Source organism: Myxocyprinus asiaticus, chromosome 35, assembly GCF_019703515.2.
Source record: "Myxocyprinus asiaticus isolate MX2 ecotype Aquarium Trade chromosome 35, UBuf_Myxa_2, whole genome shotgun sequence".
NCBI classification, from domain to species: Eukaryota; Metazoa; Chordata; class Actinopteri; order Cypriniformes; family Catostomidae; genus Myxocyprinus; species Myxocyprinus asiaticus.
In genome coordinates, this window is record NC_059378.1 from 30,599,015 (window position 1) to 30,622,994 (window position 23,980).

At 41.8% G+C, this 23,980-nt stretch overlaps 1 protein-coding gene across 2 annotated transcripts in view; it reads left to right on the plus strand.

Moving 5' to 3' along the window:
- gdf11 (growth differentiation factor 11) overlaps window positions 1-22,661 on the plus strand; it is a 76,986-nt gene extending 54,325 nt beyond the window's left edge. Inside the window, exons 2-3 of one of the 2 annotated variants that reach the window (XM_051672347.1) lie at window positions 17,343-17,716; window positions 19,140-22,661. In XM_051672347.1, the coding sequence (XP_051528307.1) occupies window positions 17,343-17,716; window positions 19,140-19,520 (755 nt within the window). In that variant the 3' untranslated portion in view covers window positions 19,521-22,661. The remainder of the gene's footprint in view (window positions 1-17,342; window positions 17,717-19,139) is intronic. The other variant, XM_051672348.1, reaches the window with a different exon arrangement.
- The last annotated feature ends 1,319 nt before the right edge of the window (window positions 22,662-23,980 follow it).

Consider the following 23,980-nt stretch of genomic DNA (forward strand, 5'->3'; position numbering starts at 1 on the left):
GTGTCCCTGCATTACAAACAAGATTAATCAGCCTCTGAAGGGCTCTTTGAAGGGAGAACAAATCATAGTAGCCACAATGTAACCCTCACTTCAAACTGAATTTCCTAAAAAAAAAAGAATAAAAAAATAAATAAAAAATTACTCAAAAGGTGAGTTCCAAATAAACTTTAATTTTGAGCCCCACCCCTTTCAGCCCTCCAAAGCTCTCACAGTGGAAGGCAAAGCCTTCGAAGTGAATAGGGCATAGGAATGATCACTTCTGAATGAAACACACAAAAATGTTGATATTGTTGCTCTTCTCCTCTGCTTTGTATTGCGTTTGACTTCCGGGTTAAATACACATCACTTGGCATCTCTGTTTCTCAGAGCATGCACATAAAGCTGAGGCGCTCGTTATTTTCACATGAAAATGAGCTTTTGACTCGCCGCAAATGTTTGCCAGAAGTCTGCAGCTCTTCGCGATAGTGCTGAACCTTCAGCAAACCTTTGGCAACAAAGGACAATTTGCCGCAAGTTTGCCGCAAAGCTCATTTGCATGTGAAAATTATCAGTGGCAAATCTGCAGCAAGTTTGTGGCAAATTTGCCATGAACTGTCGATTTTCGTAAGGGTTTACATGCTAGACAGAACCAATCTACAATCGCATTATCCAGGTCTGTTAGTTCGATTTAGCAAAAACCGGTACAATTTTAATCGGACTAACATGTTTACATTACATTTTAAAAAGACGAATAAGTGCCTATTAAGTGACATATGTGGCTGCATAGGTCCCCCACGGCCACCAGGGGCCCACTACAACGGGTTTAGTATAGCTAAATAATTATTTGCAATAAGTGTAAATAGCACTGTACACACAGCCTGGCTATATGCATGTCAATAGTCCGATGAAACCTATCAAAACTATTAAAAATATTGAATACGCTTTGAAGACATGCAGAGATAAGTATGTGATTTTGACCTTCCTTGGCCTAAGATCTGATATGACGACTTAAACCCAGTTTGCCCATGCAACTAACCAGCTGTCCAGGGGCGGATCTACCGGGGTGGCAAATGGTGACAAATGCCCCATCTGCCACCCCAGTAGAAGTATACAAATGTATAAAATATAAATGTAAGATGTTGACAATGTGTAGGGGTTTATTGATGTCGAACTGTCTCAACTCTCATCGGACGCACAGATGACTACACAGACTGATTGTGTGATTGATTACAGCAGCAACCAATCACGTGAAAGTATATCAGTGGTCAATTGTGTGATAGGTCTAAGAAGCGACCTATGGCTTGATGGGTAACAGCAGCAGCCAATTACATACTTGCTGCTGCAGCGCATGTGAATTGTTTGGGTACTCGCGGGTTTAGGTGTTTTGAGCTTATTTCCTCAACCACAACAACATGACAATATGGACAAATACATGGAGAAAAAAAAGAGGTAAGAGATTAATTTCTTTTTTCAATCTTCACTGAATGATTATTCGATATATTGCCATCAGTTGAGACATGTCCACAGCAGTTTTTGAAATAGCTTTCTTCAAGGAATGTGTATAATCCAGGTGAAACATCTCCAGTCCTTGAGTAGGAGTTTCTATTTCATCTGTGTGTTTTGATTGGCGATCCGGCGCTGGAATGTGTTATTTTGAATTTTATGATGAATGTTAGTTGTGGCTGTTATCAGTGTCGTTTAGTGTCAGCAGTTTTTTTCTGCAGCTCACGCTGTTTTCGGGGAAATAGAAAAGCAAAATATGTCCCCCATTGTGATGCCCTTCACATGTAGAGCATGTGTTTTGTCTTTATCTCCCTCTCTCTTAAATTGCTCTCAGGTGTGGAGTAACCAGGTGAGCAGTATGTTTCCTTCCTATATAAACGGAGTGTTTCATGGCTGGGTTGTGTGATGGGAGACAGGTGTTCATGAGCTCTGCCATCTTGGTCACCAATGCTCTCGTGCAGGTTCCCGCTGCTGGAGCGGAGATGTTGTAGTTGTCGCTGTCTGAACTTCAGAGTTAGCAGTTTTTCAAATACAGAACGGTCAATAAATGTGTCTGTGTTTCCACTACACTCGTCTCTCTGCATCTTTTATTGCATTTTATCTTTAAAGTGTAACGCCCATCCACACACCAATCCATACAGATTCAATCTTGGTTTAATACAATAAAAAGTTATATTTGGGTGAATTAGAAACCAGAACCTCTAAAAACTAGATGCAAAAAGTAACCACTAGACCAATCAGTCATGTTTTGTTTTTTTTCACCCAATTTGGAATGCCCAATTCCCTATGTGCTTTTAAATCCTTGTGGTTGTGTAGTGATTCGCCTCAATCCGGGTGGCGGAGGACAAATCCCAGCTGCCTCTGCGTCTGAGACCACCAACCCGCACATCTTATCACGTGGCTTGTTGAGCGTGTTGCCACGGAGGCAATACATGGGATTTTGTTAGTCAGTAGATGAACACATAGATCAGCAATTTAATCAAGAACATGACTAATTGGGGGCCTGGGTAGCTCAGTGGTAAAAGATGGAGGCTTCATGCCATCCACTGCAGCATCCATGCTCAACTCATCACGTGCCCCACCGAGAACAAACCACATTATAGTGACCACAAGGAGGTTAGCCCATGTGACTTTACCCTCCCTAGCAACCAGGCCAATTTGGTTGCTTAGGAGACCTGGCTGGAGTCACTCAGCAAGCCCTGGGATTCAAACTAGTGAACTAGCGAACTCCAGGGGTGGTAGCCAGCGTCTTTTACCACTGAGCTACCCAGGCCCCCAATCAGTCATGTTCTTGATTAAATTGCTGATCTATGTGTTCATCTACTGACTAACAAAATCCCAAGACTGATAGTGGCAGATGTAGAGATGAAATTACCATATTATGTGAAATATCTATTGGTGTGCTTGAATTGGTCATTAAGAATGACTGTTTATCAAAATAGGTGATTTAAAAATCTCGCAGCACTGCCACCCAAAGTACAGTTTTCTAGAGTTTATTTTTATTTAGAACTAACTTTGTGTTAATGTTCCCTTTCAAATGGCTTATTCCAACTGTTACAAAGTTGATAGGCCTACAGGATTTCATTAGCATAATAACATTGGGTATGCATGCACTCTCCACTCATGGGTACACTTAACAAAATAAAAAATTTGGCCTGCATAATGTAGTTTATTCCAGATTGCCAGTTATATGTCAAGCTAAGTAACATTTAGAATTTGTTGATGTGTTTAATAGACAATACTTGGTACTCTGGAGAATTTTCTTTCTTTTATTTTTTTATGGTGGCAAATCAGTAGCAAAATTGTTACTATGTGGTTCCTGTGGAAATACAGTTGTATTGCAAATTCATGGATATTTATAATTTGATAGTGACTCCAGTTAATGAACTAGTACTTGTAATGAAGCTTGGTACCTTAATCCATAAGAACTATGCATGAGCACTTGCTATGGTGTTGCCACTCCTCATAGAGTGCATGCAACCCCATGAAAAAATTTCTAGATCTGCCCCTATAGCTGTCTTAAGTCCACCTTTAGCCAGTTTTCCCCTTTTTGTTCCATGTTAGCAAAGACAAAGTCATTTATAAAAAAAATAAAATAAAAAAAAATTAACACAAAAGGTGTAAATAAAGTGTCTAAGGCGAGTGTGATATTACTGAAAGTAAACACGTAAACAGTGCAGGGAAGGGGGTGACGGGCGCATGCACGCCTTTCCTGGTCTGGAACGTGTGGTTGGCGGCTTTTCCCAGTGGCTCAGCATCTCACAGGCTGGCAGAAAACGAGGGTCATGGCGGTGACACGGTTACCTCTTTCTGGACCTGAAGAGACCACTCTAAACCACGCTCGGCATTTAAAGACAGGAGTGACGAGGTACCACTGTGTGACGCATCAGGTGTGTTTCTTCCCACTGCCAGTGATGTAGTTAAGTTCAATCACAATACTTACACAACACTGATGTTGTTAGATTATATACTGTTTTATTATACACCAGGGTGCAAATAACATGTACCACTATTTACAGTAAGTGTAAATATCATCTGCTGTAGCCTACCATACCTTTATTTGGTAATTTAATTATTTCTTATTCATTTGCTCTTAACTATGTTTTTGTTTGTGTAAAAAATTATGTATATCTTTTTTGTACTTCAGAAGTAGATATACCTGTGCTGATAAACTACAGTTGATAGCTATTCATTTTAAAGCTTTATGCTTTTGAATAAATAGACTTGTTTATTTGCATAATTTAAACTTGCTTAGTTATTGATGTTGGGTGTGTTTGGATAGGTGTACTTGTAGGTAGGGGGCCCCATTTTGAAAATCTGCTTAGGGCAAATTACTAGGGTCACCCCTGAGCCGAATTATTGCTGTAGTCTGACTGAAATCAGACATTTAAAGTGTATGTAAACGCATTCTAGTGAAACTAGTGCACAGCCGTATTGAAAATGTTGTCTCTGAACATCCGGTCTAGCGGTTGCTATATAGTTAGTCTCACATGGCCAGACCTATGACTATGTCATAGGAATGTGCTCTATAGTAAGTGCAATTGGCCAGGGCCACCCATTTAGACAGGAAAAGCAATCTAACTGAAATGTTACATGACAAATCACAGTCGGCTTTTTCATTACAGGGTGTTTAGGGGCAGGGTTATTGGATACGTATCATACCATAATAAATGACCGACACTGGGCAAAAAATATTTAATATAATGGTGCACAAGTCTTCATGAGCAATTGCTCAAAAAACACACGGGAGAACAGCAGAAAATGTGAAGAGAGTCCAAGTACAGCACAGAAAACCTCATTATAAAGAATTTCACAGACATAACTATGTAAACAAAGCAGAAAATGCAGCTCTGCTCATGGGTATCCATAATTCATAAACCCACAAGATCCTTCTTCATGCTGAGGATGTGCTGATATGCCTCTGTGCTAATATAACTCCAAGAGACAACACAGTCACTAAAAATATCTCTGCAAGTCACCTCTGACCATCTTTTCATGTCATTCACCCATTGCATTAGAGATAACTCTTGTCCATTTGCAATTAAGCTTCTTGCATTCCACTGTAGTATGATTAACACCATTAAGAGGATCCATCCCATGCCTGAGAGGATTGTGTATCTTCATTAAGAATTTCTCTAACTGTTTCCCAGAGCAGCCCTTTCACACTTGTCAGCTGATTTGACAATTATTCGGCTCTTCGACTGTGCTGAACAGTTATTTATCTCCGCCATAAACAGTACAAAATCATTCTTACTCACTATCAGAGCTTCCTCTTTCAGCTTATCACATCCTTCACATTTACCTGTATCTTTGTTCCTAATGTCAGTTGTCTAGCCACTAGCACACCTCCTGAAACCTTCTTTGCTGCCTCAGCATAACTGATTCCCTGAACAACCTTGACTCGTTGCACCTCAGCCTGTCTCTTACTAACCTCGTATCCACGGTAAGCTGAGCTGTGTTCCCCTCCACAATTACAACACTTCAGCTTTGCATCCTCTTCACATTTGCCATACTCGTGTTCTCCACTACATTCACCACATCTTTGCTTTCCCTTGCACACTGCCGCCACATGTCCAAATCTCTTGACACTTGAAACATCTAAGTGGTGGGGGAATATATAGCCTCACCTCATAACACATATATCCAATTAAGATCTTTTCCGGGAGTAATTTTTCTCATCATAGGTGATCGGAACTGAGAGACTATCACATGTAATTCCATTCATGTTTATTTTTAGACGTTTGACCTCATTTATGTTTGCATTTGATATATTTTCTTTCACAACATGTACTGATATGTTTACCGGAATCCCTGTGATAACTCTCCATACAGATTTTTTACCATTAGCCAGAGAACACTCCACTTTCCTGCCATTTATTTTATTCATTTTGATTGCTCTCTCTTGCTGTCCTACATCCTTACATATAATCAGCAATGATCCATTTCTCAATATTTTTGCACTCCTTACCTCCCCAATTTCCTTATTTAGAGTTTTTGTTAGCTGTATTGGATTCCAATCGCCGAACGAGGCCCCTTCTTGCACAAGTTTTGCAAATACCTTGTAATCCTCTCTCCTTGTTTTCACTATAGTTGATCCCCTGTTGCAATCACTATCATCCGATTTGTTCTTTCGTTTCTTTTTGCGTTTATTATTCCTAACCATATCCCACTCTTCATAACTCCTGCCACCTACTTCCATCTCTCCTGATTCACTTCCTGATCCATCACTTCCCTCTGCAATCTCCTGACCATTCACAGTCCAGTTGTTGCCAACCGCCTTGGGCCTCATTAGTTTCCTGCAGGCCATGTCCAGCACCCCTTCCTTATGATGATACTCCCTCTCTCTCTCTGTGTGTAATTAGGTGGTGGAGGATCCTTAAAGGAACAGTGCATAGTTTTGCTCTGCCACAACAGTATATAAAAGGAAGATCGAGGCTAGTTGTCACACTTCTCAGGGTAGGTTTATTTTTGAAAGCCAATGTCTGGGCTCATGCCATATTGTTGGCTACAAAAACTATTTATTCAAAAAAGAACAGTGGCATTTATTCCACTGTTATTGCCCAGGAAAAAGGATACAGTTCATTGTGACTACACAATGTGACCCCAATAGTGAGGCATGCTTCACACTATATGTGGTAAGTTGTAACAATGGAGCATGCCATTAAACAGCCTATTAAAGGCTATTAAAGGCTTTTCAGCAAAATGTAACAAAAACAAAACAACAGCAAAAAATAAGAATTCATTAAACAGCAAAAATTTAAAAGGTAATGTACAGAAATACCGAACCATTGTTTTGGCCAATATTTCAATTAATAAATTGTGTACATTTATAACACATGTGACAACTTGCATGACCTGACTTTTATGAAAAAAAATACTCTTGTCCTGAGAACAAAATTCAGCCTTGAAGTTCAAATCTACCTTCCTTATATAGTTGACCCTTGCCTGAATGTGTGGTTTTATATTCCAGTTCCCTTGTTTACAAACATTGCAGCGCATGCGCTGTAAGTGGTGGCAGAAAGCTGGCATACTGTTGTGTTAGATTTGACAGATTAGACAAGCTAGCTAGTTATAAAAATTGATTAAAATAATTTAGGACACAAAGCCATCACAAATACAGAAATATTCTTAGCTATATTATTATTATATTGATATGAGATCTATAATAACATACCTGTAATCAAATGTTTTAACTGCAAATCTGTGAGTTGGAAATGACCTCATTTCGGTTCGTTCTGAGCAAAAACTGTATTTTTTTCGTTCCGGTTCAAAAGTTCAGCAGCCTCCTTTGAAATGGTTACCGGTTAGAACAAAATAAAAGACCAGTTAAAAACATTATTTTTAAAATGACAGTACTCTGCGCTAAGGGGTGGGTGAAATACCAATTGCAGCGTTACCAGATCTCACAAGAGAGCAAGCAATCTGGTCTGGAAACAAAAGCTCAAAATAAGCCACATGCCTCACCAAAATAAACAAAAAATGTGTGATTTATCAGAATAGAAATCGTAACAAGCAAACAGATAATTAACAGTTCCCTATCTGTCACCCACTCAACGTTGTGTCGATGTAGTGACACTAGGGGTCACTCTTGGGAGCCTGAAACACCTATAGTCTTTGATAAAAGGCCAATGAAAATTGGCGAGTGGTATTTGCATACCACTCCCCCGAACATACGGGTATAAAAGGAGCTGGTATGCAACCACTTATTCTGATTTTCTCTTCGGAGCTGAACGGTCGATGTCCACTGAGCTGAATTCCCACGGCTGTTCATTCACCTCTGCTGGATCTGACGGCGCATTTCAGTGGTTTCTCCCTCCTCTGCACTGGTGCACTGCAGAGAACGCCCTTGGGCGCTTCGGCAGAAATAAAAGAGTATATTTCTCTAAAAGAGCGGCACACATGGAACGTCTTTTTAAAGACGCGTCTTTTTAAAGATGCCTTTCTGTTTGTGTGTTATTCCTGGTTGTGGTCGTAAGCTCTCACCTTCTGATGGTCACGATCGCTGTCTTTCATGTCTGGGCTCTACCCACGCGGAGACAGCGTTTGTGGATGGATCATGTACTCATTGCGAGAACATGACCATGGCAACGTTGCGGTCATGGCTTGCTTTCATAAGAAAGCAAGCCACCCCAGTGGCTCCCTGCCTCGGTCCTTCTTCCTACAGGTATGAGGCCAGCGCGGCTAGCACTGGGGGTGATTTGGGGACCCCAGTGGGACCACCTCTGCGGGGTATCCCCCCGCGGACCTGCCATTCCCCAGCACACTCGTCTGCCCCGATCGGGCTTCCAGATGAGTTCGACCTCTTGTTCGGAGCCTGCAAAGTGATGAGCTCTCAAGCGCAGCATCAGAGAGCGGGCTCGTCCAGTCGGACGTGGAAGATGATGGACATGTCGGGCTAGAGTGTCGGGCTAGAGTGGAACCCTCCGCTCTCCCCTGAACCCTCACGGCTCGATGATCGGTTCTTGGGCTTGCGGCACCGCTCACAGCCACGCCCCGCCCCAGTTCCTTTCTTCCTGGAAGAGCCTTTCTTCCCCACCCGCTGGTACGTCTGACGAGATTGTCCCCTTGGTCCCCCTCGCCTGGAGCTTGGACGCGTGGCTTGCGCTTTCCAACCTGTGGCGATGGCTGGTCCAGACAGTCCGACTTGGATACGCAAGTTCGCCAGGCGACCGCCCAGGTTCAGCGGCGTCCACTTCACCTTGGTGAAGGGCGAGAATGCCACTACCGGAGATTGCGTGCAGAGATTGCTACCCTCCTACGGAAGGGTGCGATAGAGCCTGTCCCTCCGGCCGAGATGGAGAAGGGGTTTTACAGCCCCTACTTCATTGTACCGAAGAAAGGCGGTGGGTTGCGGCCAATCTTGGACCTTCGAGTACTGAACCGGGCTTTACACAGACTCCCGTTCAAGATGCTGATGCAGAAACGCATTCTAGCGAGCGTCCGGCATCAAGATTGGTTCACGGCGGTAGACCTGAAGGACGCGTATTTCCACGTCTCGATTCTACATCGACACAGACCCTTCCTGCGGTTTGCATTCGAGGGTTGGGCGTATCAGTACAAGGTCCTCCCTTTCGGCCTGTCTTTGTCCCCTCGCGTCTTCACGAAGGTCACAGAGGCAGCCCTTGCCCCGTTAAGGGAGGTGGGCATTCGCATCCTCAACTATCTCGATGATTGGCTAATCCTAGCTCACTCTCAGGATGTGTTGTGCGCACACAGGGACCTGGTGCTCTCGCACCTCAGCCGACTAGGGCTTCGGGTCAACTGGGGAAAGAGCAAGCTCCTCCCAGTTCACAGCATCTCTTTACTCGGCTTGGAGTTGGACTCAGTCTCGATGACGGCGCGCCTCACTAACGAGCATGCACAGTTGGTGCTGACCTGTTTGAAGGCGTTCAGACAGAAGACAGCGGTTCCATTGAAATTGTTTCAAAGGCTCCTGGGGCACATGGCATCCTCAGCGGTGGCCATTCCACTCGGGTTGATGCAAAAGAGACTGATTCAGCACTGGCTCCAGACTCGAGTCCCGAGATAGGCATGGTGCCGCGGGACACATCGTGTGGCCATCACACTGGTCTGTCACCGCCTCTTCATCCCTTGGACCGACCTTACATTTCTATGGGCAGGTGTTCCCCTAGAGCAGGTCTCCAGGCGCGTCGTGGTTATGACAGACGCCTCCAAAATGGGCTGGGGCGCTGTGTGCAACGGGCACGCAGCTGCCGGCTCCTGGACAGGCCCGTGGCTATGTTGGCACATCAACTGCCTTGAGTTGCTGGCAATTCTGCTTGCCCTGCGGAGGTTTCAGCCATTGATCCAGGGCAAGCATGTGTTAGTTTGGACAGACAACAAGGCAACGGTAGCATATATCAACCGTCAAGGCGGTTTACGCTCCCGATGTATGTCACAACTCACCCGCCGTCTCCTCCTCTGGAGTCAGCAGCACCTCAAGTCGCTGCGAGCCACTCACATACCGGGCGACATCAACACTGCAGCGGACGCGCTGTCATGGCAGGTTACCCTCAGGGGAGAGTGGAGACTCCACCCTCAGTTGGTCCAGCTGATTTGGAGTCAATTCGGGCAGACACAGGTAGACCTGTTCACTTTCCAAGAATCCCCCCACTGCCCGCTCTGGTACGCCCTGACCGAGGCACCTCTCGCGTTTCCCCCAGTGAGCCTACTTGCACAGACCCTGAGGAAGGACCTTCTTTCTCAGGGACGGGGCACCATCTGGCACCTGCAACCAGACCTCTGGAATCTCCATGTCTGGCCCCAGGACGGGATGCGAAAGACTCAAGTGGCCTACCACCCACGGTGGTAGACACGATCGCTCAGGCTAGGGCCCCCTCTACGAGGCGCCTGTATGCCTTGAAGTGGTGTCTGTTCACTAAGTGGTGTTCTTCCTGACGCGAAGACCCCCAGAGATGCGCAGTCGGATCGGTGCTTTCCTTCCTGCAGGAGAGGTTGTAAGGGCAGCTGTCCCCCTCCACCTTGAAGGTGTATGTAGCCGCTATAGCAGCACACCACAACACAGTGGACGGTAAGTCCTTAGGGAAGCACGACCTGATCATCAGGTTCCTGAGAGTCGCCAGGAGGTTGAATCCCTTCAGACCGCACCTCATTCCCTTATGAGACCTCTCTGTAGTTCTTCAGGGTCTATGGAGAGCCCCCTTTGATCCCCTGCAGTCAGTTGAGCTTAAGGCACTCTCTTTAAAGACTACCCTCCAGACTGCGCTCACTTCCATCAAGAGGGTAGGAGACCTGCAAGTGTTCTCTGTCAGCAAAACGTGCCTGGAGTTCAGTCCGGGCTACTCTCAAGTGATCCTGAGACCCCGACCAGGCTATGTGCCCAAGGTTCCCACGACCCCTTTTAGGGACCGGGTGGTGAACCTGCAAGCGCTGCCTCAAGAGGAGGCAGACCCAGCCCTGATGTTGCTGTGTCCGGTGCGCGCTTTACGCATCTATTTGGACCGCACGCAGTGCTTTAGAGTCTCTGAGCAGCTCTTTGTCTGCTTTGGTGGACAGCGGAAAGGAAGCGCCCACTGGCTCACTGACACCATAGTAATGGCATATCACGCACAGGACGTGCCGCCCCCGGCAGGGGTACGAGCCCATTCTACCAGGAGTGTGGCGGCCTCCTGGGCCTTGACCAGTGGCGCCACTCTAACAGACATTTGCAGAGCAGCGGGCTGGGCAACACCCAACATTTTTGCAAGATTCCACAATCTCCGGGTGGAACCGGTTTCGTCCCGTGTAGTGGCAGGCACAAGCAGGTAAGTCCGGGACAGCTGGCCGGGTGTATCACAAACTGTGTTCCCTGGGACACCCCCCCCCGACGTAGACCTGGTGGCCCCAGTCAGTTAACTCTTTTTTTTTTGGGGAGAGGAAAAAAGAGAGGATAAGAGGCCACAACTGGGCTAGCCTTTCTCTATCTTTTGGGCAGTTGACTTGTCCCGTTCGACACTCATAACAGCATTGGGGGAGGTTACGTGCCGCCCTGGTGTGCTGGCTATGAGACACACAGTGGTCTACCCATCACACACCACCAGTTCACGTAACACAGTTCAGCCAGTTGTGGCGTTTCGTATAGGGACCCCTAGTGTCACTACATTGACACGACGTCGAGTGAGTGACAGATAGGGAACATCCTGGTTACTTGCGTAACCTCCGTTCCCTGATGGAGGGAACGAGACGTTGTGTCCCTCCTGCCACAGTGCTGGACTACCCGCTGAAATGGCCAGGACCTTGTCTCGGCTCCTCAGCACAAAACCTGAATGAGTGGTTGCATACCAGCTCCTTTTATACCTGTATGTTCGGGGGAGTGGTATGCAAATACCACTGGCCAGTTTTCATTGGCCTTTTATCAAAGACCAGAGGTGTTTCAGGCTCCCAAGAGTGACCCCTAGTGTCACTACATCGACACAACATCTCGTTCCCTCCATCAGGGAACGGAGGTTACGCAAGTAACCAGGACATTAAGTAAAATTTTAATAAACGATCTGCTTCTGAGTGAAAACCGGCAGCATTAAATCTGTATTAATGCACCATATCTAACAGTAATACAGTAAAGACTTGGAAACAACTGAGAAAAGTACTTTTTACATCTAATAATGTTTTCCTTGTACCTAGATTAGCCATGCATGTATTTGTAGTAATTATACATTAAAAAGGCCTTCATTCACAGAATACGACATCCACAACAAACAATTAGGCAAAGAAATATGTGATGCAGCAGTTTCCTTCAGGTTCAAAGCACATGTTTCATTTTTCAGGCAACCTAAAAACTTATTGTGTTACTGTGTTCACAAAATAAAAATAATATACTTTCCAAAAATATACTGTGATAACCAGTTTTCACTCCAGAACAATTGAAAATCACTTTTTCAGTTACGTTCTGCTAAAAACATTTCGTTTTCGTTCCTTGAACCGTTTTTAGTTCCTGGTAACATCTAACTTTTTAAGGACTGTTAGGTCAGCTAACCTTAGGTTTGGTTTACTGTTCAAGCCGGTCTTTTTGCCACCACTTCCGAATGTGACATAGGCGGTGATGTTGCCAAAGTATTGGACTATTGTGTTCACTTGTTAACCCCAAAGCTATAGCAAATATATTATAATATTGGAATTTTAGTTTGGAGGATAGAATTCATGAAAACAATTCTATTAAGTCTTTAACGCTATTTATCTTACGTATGTTTTTAAAGGTACAAACAAAATCACATTTCACACCAAGCATAGTCTTCAGAATAAGCACAGAATAACTGTCAGTTAGTGTCTGTCTTACATTAACAGACATTCTACCTTAGACATTTGATGGCTTCCTCTCACTTCGAGGAAAAGACCAAAATGCAAGTCCTTTTTCACTACAAATCCTGACATCTGCAGTCTCCTTGTGAGAAAAGTTAAACCATTATTTTTATAGGACAGTTAAGAGGTACCAGAAGTTGAAGGAGAGAGGGGGTTTGGATTTGGATATGACCCAGGCCAGACTTGAACCTGGGTCCCCATGAGCTTACATGTCATAAGCACTACCCACTGCTCTGACAGCAACCTAGTTTTCATTTCACAGTGCTTGCAAGGTGCACACCTTTTAAATTCCTCAAAAATTAAAAACTTTCTCATTAGTGTTATTTGCATAATGCTGATTGGTCTTTCTTACATCTATTTGCATTCTGAATTTTGACTGGTCCTTATTCCTCTATTTAAGCTTATAGCTGCTTTTACACTGCAAAGACTTTGTTGCATTGTGTTTCTGCTGGGTGTAATCTAATTACAAAGCAATTAATTACTGTAGTCCAATTACTGTTAGTACAAAAGGTTTTTAAATTCTTATAATCAGATAATAGTTATTCACTTTTAATTAGTTAATTACTTGTAATTACTTGGGTTGTTCATATTTGTAAAATACAAAATATGTAGAATACATTTAAAACATGATGTATGTACATCTGTTAGTATTTTTTTACAGTGAAAAACAAAAGCTTTTCTGAAAATTTCTTTTTTTCACAAAACAACTTTGCTGGTTCGGTAGTACATTTGTTTGTTGTAATCTTTAGTTACAAATGTAGGTGAATTGGTTGGTTTCAATACATAAGCATATAACACAAATTATGTAATCATTAGTTAATGGCTGTGAGTGAAGCCCACCCCCCAACATCACCAAAGATGTAAAACGCTGCAAATGTTGACCCTTGGCCCTATTTCTGAACTGGACCAAGATTGCTAAATGGCCTTTTGACCCAGGAAGCCTTTTCAGGTTGCCTAGGAAATCTCAAATTTAGCTATGATTGACAGTTCCATGTTCTTTATGCAAAGTGGGGGAGGCATGCTCCCCTCTGTAGGTGGACAATGATAATAGACAGCATAGGGCTCTTGAACATTCTTTTCTCAAGCCTTTAAGCAAGGTAGAGGTGTTTGTCTTTTTATTTTCTTTGTTTGTGCGGAGGACATGGATCAAACTCTGAGCTAGGTTTTGTTGGTTGACATTTGCTCTACAATATGGGTCAAATTTAACTTTTCTTGTACAATCTTTCATTAATGTCCACACTTATCTGTCTCTTTTATTTGTGCTCAAACACTTACTGCACAACCATAATTTAAAATTAAAATAATTAAATTGATTAGGTAATATCACTTTGATTATTCATTATTTTGAATATTATTCTGTCTTTCTAGCAAGTCAGTCCACTGTCGGCCATCTTTGGAATGCTCTCGGGAGGCTATTTCCATTCATTACAGTGTAACGCCTATTTACTTGAATGGGGAAACACCAAAATCTCATAAACGGTTGATCAAGATTACGATCAAAGAACATATTTCAAATCGGCAATAAAATCTGACAGCACTGGAATCATAAATTGTGCTTTGCTACCTCAGATAATGATAAAAAACAAAATTTTCCCAACTTGCATAGCTAATGTGCATGCATGTTCTAGAGTTAATTGACAGGTGATATCTGTATCTAATAGGTGATTGGCTCTTTTACCTGTAAGGCAGGACTTCCTTTCTACATCCGTTGACCACTGGGGCGTTCCAATTTCTCCCATTCATTTTTATAGAAGTGGCTGTCTCTGCTAAATAGTCTCAGTATTTACACAGATTGAGACCATATTCTATCTGTGTATGTCCCATTTGACAGCATTACATCAGGAAAATAGATCCACACATTATTTCACCAAATCCAAGCTCTGAATTTAGCTCTGTGTGACACAACATCAGGGTTCAGGTATGGAAAGGAGGAGACGGGGAGCAGTGACACGCTTCAGGTCAGGCTTTTATTCTCTTTGCCTTCGGGTGCAGCAGATGAGAGAGAAAGACAACCAATTGTGCTGTGGATCACCTCAAATTTGAATGGCTGAAGTGCCAGGTACGAACGGGTGATCTGCACATTGGTATCCTTCATGTGGTGGAGCCACTAGAGTGAGGCGTGATCTGAACAGAGGGTGAAGGCCTGCCCTAGCAGGTAGAAACGGAGAGTGAGGATGGCCCACTTAATCGCCAGACACTCCTCCTCCACGGGGCTGTACTTAGTTTCCCTCAGTGAGCGTTTACGACCAATGTACAGCACCGGCCGCTCCCCCCTCCCCACCTCCTGCGAGAGCACTGCCCCTAGCCCTCTGTCAGATGCATCCGTCTGCAAAATAAAGGGGAGAGAGAAGTTTGGAGCATGTAAGAGTGGTCCCCCACAAAGTGCAGATTTTATTTTTAGAAAAGCTTGTTGGCACAGCTCTGTCCACTGGACCAGATCAGGAGCCCCCTTTCTAGTGAGATCAGTCAGGGGACTGGTGAAATCAGAGTAACTAGGCACAAACCTTCGTTAGTAGCCAACCAACCCCAGAAACTGTCTCACCTCCTTTTTGGTCTTGGGCAGGCCGCGATCACTGCAGTTTTGTTAACTTGGGGTCGCACCTGCCCATGACCCAAGTGGAACCCCAGATACCGAACTTCCACCCGCCCAATTGCGCACTTCTTCGGGTTGGCCGTGAGCACCGCCTGTCGCAGCGACCTCAGGACAGCTCTCAGATGCTGCATGTGCCGCTGCCAGTCATTACTATAAATGATGATATCATCTAAATAAGTGGCGGCATATGCTGTATTTGGCTTTAGAACTTTATCCATGAGATGCTGGAATGTGGCGGGGGCCCCGAACAAACCGAATGGAAGAGTCACAAATTGGTGTAAACTGAACGGTGTGGAAAATGCAGTTTTTTTCTGGGGAGATTGGAGTTAAGGGGACCTGCCAATAACCCTTTGTTAAATCCAGTGTCGAATAAAATTGAGCCGTGCTCAACCGATCGAGCAATTCATCAGTCCGTGGCAAGGGTCTTGATCTCCCAGTGGTGAGGATTCCATGACGACGTATCTCCTTGAATTTCTCCCGGGTTTCAGCACCAGTGTGACACAACATCAGGGTTCGGGTGTGTAAAGGAGGAGACGGGGAGCAGTGACACGCTGCAGGTCAGGCTTTTATTCTCTTTGCCTTCAGGTGCAGCAGATGCACTCTTTTCAGACTTTTCACTCAGTTCAGTAATTCACTCTCAAAATAAAAATATGCTTTTAAGGGCTCTCTCCACCATCACTGTAATGAGTAACAGCTGTTAGAAATTATGCCAACCAGCTTGACCAGCCACACCTCTCCCGCAAATAGACACACGCCCACGCCCCCATCCCCACACTAAAATACAATATTAGACTTAAAGCATCATCTACAGTATGGATAGGACCAAACATTGTTTAAGTATACCAAAAACAGCAACAGATTTGAGACTGCAAACCAAACCGCACGGAAAGCATACCTCTGGAAAACTAGTGTCAAAATAATACTTGAATTTAAGATATCCATTTTTACATATCAAACCAAATTACACTTCAAAAATACTATAAAAATAGTTCAGTGTGATGAAAAGTTGTTGGCACTAGTCTATACAAAGTTTTTTTTGTTTTTTTTTCACGGGTAAAGGCCTGTAAAGGTAAAAATTCCACTATCTGTGTAGTGTTTCTTCAAAACAAATAGCATATTTCAGCTATGAAAACTGGAAGGTTGTTGGTTTGTTTCCCACAAGGATCGAGCCATGAGCCAAGACCCTTAACCTACATGCCCTTAATTAGGGCAGAAAATATTTTGCTGTCATGATTTGGCCTATGACTGTATTTCAGTTTTATTCTACATCTGATTTATAAATTGTTTTCCTGTTTTGTGATATAAACCAAACAATAAACTTTATGTTTAGCAGAAATAATATTGAATGTAACAGTTGTAATCTGTAATATTTGTTAGCTTTGTGAAGGTAACAAATCAGCTGTCATCAACAAATACTGCTGCGTGAAAACACAATAGTCTAGTCTAGTAAACCACTCTGCACTGCTTAAAAGGCCAGCTTGGACCAGCAAGAAATACCAGGCTGGTTTATACTTGTTAGTGATGGTTTGGTGCAGGCCTATCTGATGGACCAGCATAGCCATGTTTTCCACCATCAAAACTTAACTGGTGACACTGGTCAAATAGCATCTAGGTCTTTCTGGTGAAGCTGGGCAATCAAGAAAGTCTTTCTGGTTAAGCTAGTTCAGCTACTTGGCGAGGACACCAGCATCCTATGCTGAGGACCAACATCTAAAACATAATGTGTGATAGTGACCAGCAATGTTGTTTTAAGCAGGCTAAGTATAATCTATAGAAGTCCATAGAGGACCTGAAACACAGTAGACTGAACTGTTAAGCTGACATCATGGGATTGAAATTTACTGGTATTTCTAGACTAAGCTGTCCATCATATAGTTCTTGGATTGCTAGTGGCACTAATACATGGTGTGCCTCTTTCACAATTTTATAAACATTTTCAACGATTAACAAACTTTCATTTTGTTCCCTTTAGCTGAACCTCTGGTGCAGGTGGATGGAAAACCCAGCTGTTGTTTCTTCAAGTTCAGCCCAAAGCTCATGTTCACCAAGGTCCTAAAAGCCCAGCTGTGGGTGTACCTGCGGCCACTGCAGCAGACCACCACTGTATACCTACAGATCCTTCGCCTGAAACCTGTCACCGAGCAGGGGAGTCGACACATCCGCATCCGCTCACTCAAAATTGAGCTCAACTCTCAGTCGGGTCATTGGCAGAGCATTGATTTCAAACATGTCTTGCAGAACTGGTTCAAGCAGCCAAACTCAAACTGGGGCATTGATATAAATGCCTTTGATGAGAGTGGCAACGACCTGGCTGTGACATCCCTGCGGCCTGGAGAAGAGGGGCTGGTAAGGACCCTTAGACCTGCTAGATGGTACATGACCAACATAAAACAGTAACAGTCCCATTCAAAAGTTTCCAGTCACTGACATTTTTAGCTTTTTGTTTTCGAAAGAAATTTATATTTTATTCACCAAAGGTTGCATGTAATTGGTTTAAAATGACAGTAAAGACATTTATAATGTTACAAAAGACTCAAAAGAATGATTTTTTTAAAGCTACTTTTAATTGTGAAACTGTGTATTGTGAAAACCGCTATACAAATAAAAATTACTTAATACTTCCAGCAATGAAAGCTTTGCAGAGCTTAGACATTCTAGCAGTCAGCTTATTATCTGATTTAAGATTTTTTCAGGATGTGTTCTTCTGATTGGCTTGTAGGGCACTCCCGTACCCTATTTGTAGGACACAATACTCCAGTCCATAATACTATTTTCTATTCGTTTTCCAATCTGTATATTTCAAATCTTTTGCTTGTTTGAACATTTCCTTCTTATTCACCAGTTTCTGGCTTTTTCTTTGAAACTCATCCCAGAGTCTTTTCTTGACTGTTTCAGATAAAACTGGTGTTTACTGCCAGTTTAGGACCTGTGAGGCATTTGTTTCTCAAACTAGAATCTCTAATGTGCTTGTCAACTTTTCTCTCTGTTGTGATTAGATCCAGTTTGATTTCTTCCTTCTATACAGTAGTGCATAGAACAACCTTCATCTCTCAAAAGAACAAAAGACTGATGAGTTTCTAGAGAAAAGCCATCTTTTTGGCAATTTTTGAGACAAAAATGTAACTTTAGAAATGCGAGTGTACTCAATAATTCAACAACTGACAAGAAACATATTCATAATTCACCCAAACACCTTGTCATCATTTACTCACCTTTATGTCATTCCAACCCAACACTGTTTTCTTTCTTCCATGAAACACAAAAGGATATCAGTTAATAGCTTAATGTCTGAGCTCTGTCTTCCAAACAAGGAGAGTGAAAGGTGACTGCCAAGTACTGTAAAGTATCCTAAAAGTAGTACCCATATGACTTATGGAATTTATTCTAAGTCTTCTGAAGACATACGATAGCTTTGTATTATAGCTTTGAACAGACTGAAATTCAAAAGTAATTATTCATAATTCCCATCAGGCACAGTTCTCAAATTCCATCGCACACAATCTGATTAGAGGTGGACACAAGAGACGCATTTTAGACACAAGTTATTTCCAGGTGTAAGCACTGGCTGACCACTTGTGATCGGATTACCTGAGACGGATGTTAATATCAGGTGTAAACATGGTCAAAGTGTTGATGAAACCTGATGGAAATAAGGTGTTTTAAAGAAAGTTTAGCCGAAACAATCATTTATTTAAGCATTCAGCTTTTCCTTTTTTGGTCCCAGCTGCTTGACACATTTCTGTATGTCCTCCCTTCCCCTGATCTCCAGCAGCCGTTCCTGGAAGTGAAAGTTCTTGAAACAACCAAGCGCTCACGGAGGAACCTTGGTCTGGACTGTGATGAGCACTCCACAGAATCCCGCTGTTGTCGCTACCCGCTTACAGTGGACTTTGAAGCGTTTGGCTGGGACTGGATCATTGCACCCAAACGGTACAAGGCGAACTACTGCTCAGGCCAGTGTGAGTACATGTTCATGCAGAAGTACCCACATACCCATCTGGTGCAGCACGCCAATCCCAGAGGCTCCGCAGGGCCATGCTGCACCCCCACCAAGATGTCGCCAATAAACATGCTCTACTTCAATGACAAACAGCAGATCATTCATGGCAAAATCCCAGGAATGGTGGTGGACCGTTGTGGCTGTTCATAGAATTGTGCTTGATATGGTTTTACTTTGGGATGGAGGGTGGGTGTCAGGGGTGCAGTCTACATTGCCCTAGAATCTCCAAGCCTCTGCAGTTTCCTCATATTTTACTTTGATTCCTTGGAATCAGTAATATATCATGTACAGAGCATATCAGTAGAACTCTCTCAAGTCCAGGATAAATACTGATAGGAATTGTTGCTTTATCGTCATAATCTAAATTTTTGCCCTAACCAGCCACAAGTATGACACAAAACAAGACATCATGGTCACTTGCTTTCTATTTTTGATGCATTGTGCTGGATAGCTCTAGCCAACAGTGAAATGTCATTAGACAAAATTCCCACTCCACATGAAATATAATTTGATGTTTGTTGTTTTATTCTGTATTCCGCTTTCATGGAGGACTGAAAGAAATTAATTGACACAGGAATCTTGTTGAATCGTGCCTGGTTAGGACACAGTCCTAATGGAAGATTATATAAAAATGTAAAGCAAGAGAGAACATAAAACAAAACACTAATTATTTAATCTGTGGAGCTACCATTTAGGGAAGTATATCATTATTATACATTTTTTTATTATTATTATTTTCTTCTTTTAGTTGTGAGAGAGATTTTGACATTGACTCCAAAGTGTTTAAGCCAGGATCCTAAGACTTATTCTAGTTTCTCAACATTTGTCTTTACATTCTACCCTCTGGGGGAAAAAAAGTGTTGTTAAAAAATGGCAGCTTGAGACCATATGTAATCTAGAAATTTATACGATATTGTCAACATTAAAAACAATGCTAAAGTGTCTACAGTATATATCCTTGATAAATGCATAAAAATGTCATGCAATGAAGAAATCATGACAGAAGATCCAAATACCCAGCCCCCTCCAATTATGCCGCTACCACTGTGGTGTGACATTCCCAATAGTCTGGAAAACCTTTAATGACCACTTTGATCCTCTTTTCACTCATGATCTTGTAAACATTTAAAGAAAAAAAGACAAGAAAGGAGAGGGTTTTTATTTTTAGTACTTTTTCAGGAGAACAGGAACATGCCCCAGCTTTTACACACATAAACTTAAGATGTAGAGCACTATTCATATGTTTCAGCATCTGCAATTGACAAAATCATTATTACAGAGAGAGGCATTTAAATAACACAACTTATTTATTAAAAAAGGAACACAGCAATAAAAGAAAAGGGGAAATGCATATCTAGAGGGTCACATGCATGATTTCATGTTAATCTGTGCAAGAGATAATACCTTTCAACCTTTAGTAGGATTTAGAATGATTTACAAAATGATAGAAAAATCTGTTCTTATTCAGGAATTTCTTTCCAGCTAATATAAATCAACATCAAGTCACAGTGAAAGGGAAACCAAAATACATTGACTTCATGGATATATTCAGCTGCACAGTGACAGATACAAATGTTCTCATGCTGGCACAGAATCATTCATTTACACCAATGGAAAAGAATAGATGAAAATCACAACAGTAACTGTGTATGCTATGTACATAAGACTTTATTTTAATCAATGTTTGTAATTTAGAGAATAGTCATTTCATTTAATGTTTGTTGTGCTTAATCAAAATTTCAGCCCCTTACCAAGCTTTAAACAGTGAACTTTGAAAGTGCCGAAAAAGCAAAAGATGGGGAGGGGTGAGAGGTAGAATAGAAATGTTTTTCTTTTGTCCTAACCAGATGTCGTGGCTAAGATGTCCCTTTGTTGGAAACAAAAGCACTATGATGTTGGATAAAAGAGAAGCCTTTTTACACTAAATATAAATAATATAAGTATATAATAAAAAAATAAAAAATAAAAATAAAAAAAAAAACTTTGAAAAAAGGAAAATAAAAAAAGAATGACAAAAAAGGACGGTGGGTGGGATGGGTTGAAGGGTATAAAAGATTTTCTGGGCACTCTACATACCAACAATAAATTTTGCACTATGGAATGTAAATGGTGAGAGAAGACATGTTGTTGTCTGTATTTGTATTAAACCTTTGCAAGCACAAGAGCTTGTGTGTGGATTTTAGTAATTTAAAGATGGAACATTTTTGGATGGAGTTTACTGAGATGTTTTGCGAAGATGGATTGTGAGTCCATCCGCCATATGTCTTAAACTCTTTTGAACTCCCGCTTTCTGCTGAAACAGAGACCCCTTGAAGACCAACCATATCTAAAATATCTAAACAGATTGGACAACACATTCCAGTGACACAGAGTTTCCCACAAAGTCCTAACACTTGACTTGAAAGTCTCATTTGCCTTTTTGGCAAGCGGCTTGAGTGAAAGTAGTCTTGCACCATGCTTTGAGTGGGAATATAGTTTAGGTTTTGTCAGATAAAGAGAGGAACTTAGCATGGATTAGCAGTAAACATTTTTTAACTTGCTTTCAGAGCACAAACAAGGTTATATGGGCCAAATTGTATCTGCTGAAAAGTAAATCAATCACAAAATAAAGCAATCACAAAATCAAGTAAAAACTACCTCGTCAACAGTTTGAAACCTTGCTACAAAATTCACAAATGTTAATATATAGGGCCAAATCCTCTAGATTTATGGTCAAAATACAAATGCATGTAATTCCATCATATAATATTTTCTCTTGCCATTTCAATTGTACTAGTTTTTTTTTTTTTTTTTTCTATAAGAACATTATTACTTGATGTAAAAGTATTCTAAAATGCCACAGGGTCTCTTTATTAAGGTCCTATAAGGGCACAAAGATTAGGAGTATGATATGGAGATCATAAGCCATCACCTTTTTTGTGGTTTTATAATTTTAAACCTCTGTGTAAAATGTAACTTTCTGAGAGAATATTGTCATATGTGGATAAAGACGAGGGTGATCTGTAAATGTGAATAAATCTCCAATGTTAACATTTTACACTACATTGTGTTCACAGGCTCTCTGTTTTGAAGTTTTTCTTACTCTTTCCAGCCACTCTTTCGGTTGTGTAGATAAATTAATTATGAACTAGTTTTAGTGTAAAGAAGAATACTTGTTCATCATTATTTCTGTCCTTGTGTTTGTTTAATATTTTTTTTCTACAATAAATACTTTATTTAGCTAACAAAAAGGCTTGAACATTTCTTAATACATTGTGCCAAAATGTGTGGTCCATCTGATGTGCCAGGAAAAGACTGTACATGTGTGAAATTTTTCAAGAATATAATTCAGAATTATATTAATTTAAAAGGTGGATTCTTTCCATGGCAGAATTTTAAAATGGTAAGTAGTAATTTAGCAGACACTTTTATCCAAAACGACTGACACTTATTACAGGGAGAATCCCATTGGAGCAACCTGAAGTTAAAGGAATAGTTCACAACAAAATATTTGCTGATAATTACTCACCCTCAGGCCATCCAAGATGTATCTGAGTTTCTTTCTTCATCAAAACAGAATTTAAGATTTTTAGGATTTAGGATTAAACAATGCAAGTGAATGTACTCCATTTTTTGACGGTCTAAAATGCATATTTAGGGTGCATCAAAATAATCTACACGACTCCAGTCGACAAATAAAGTTCTTCTGAACCCAAATGATTGATTATTTTTAGAAAAAAAACAATACTTATATACTTTTTAACTACAAATGTTTGCTTCCGTACATCTCTGTGATGCAAGCTCATGAGAGATGACATAAGCTCGTTGGTAAGGTCACGCGTCACGTGGAGGAGGAGGCAGGAAGCGGGTCATTGTTTACAAGAGAAACTTGCACAGACCACAGACCAAGCGAGTTCACAAACCAAAACAGTCCAAAACAATATAAAATAAAAATAAATCATTTCTGCAGTAAATAACTATCCTTTATTTTGGAGCAATGCCGTTGCGTTATCTACTTGTGCTTTTTCTTTAGCAGAAGCGTATAGGCTATATGACTGTCAGGAATTCAAGCCACACAAGTTGTAGTTAGTGAAACCAAGTGCGAGAGCATTTACTCTCATTCACAGGATTTACAGGGTTTACACAGTGAGATCAATGGTACAGGTGATATCACACAGAAGAGAAGCTTCACAAACTGAATAAGAGGTAACAGGCAAAACAGCAGGGTAAGTACTAAACAGATATTGAGGGAGGTGCAGAGCCCGAGGGAGGTGTGACAAATGACAACGTTTTCACACATACCTGAGTTCGCTGGAAAAACAGCATGGGCACAGCCGATGAATTCAGATATTTACCCTTTGTTTCTTTCGATGTTCTGAAATCCTCAGGGGTAAAATGTTCACTGCACACCCTCCAATATTTGAGAGAATGTAGGGGTGTACTGATATCCAGGTTCAGCGTGATACGCCAGAGCTTCAATCGCTCATGATCATGTATAGGCAATCGATGAAAAGTTAATATTTTTCCCGGCGTGCATTTTCTTTGGGGTTTCTGAAGGTTGAAGCATCCAGGATACACACGTCAAATGATCATTTTGAAAATACACTTATACAAATACAAATCCACAGCAA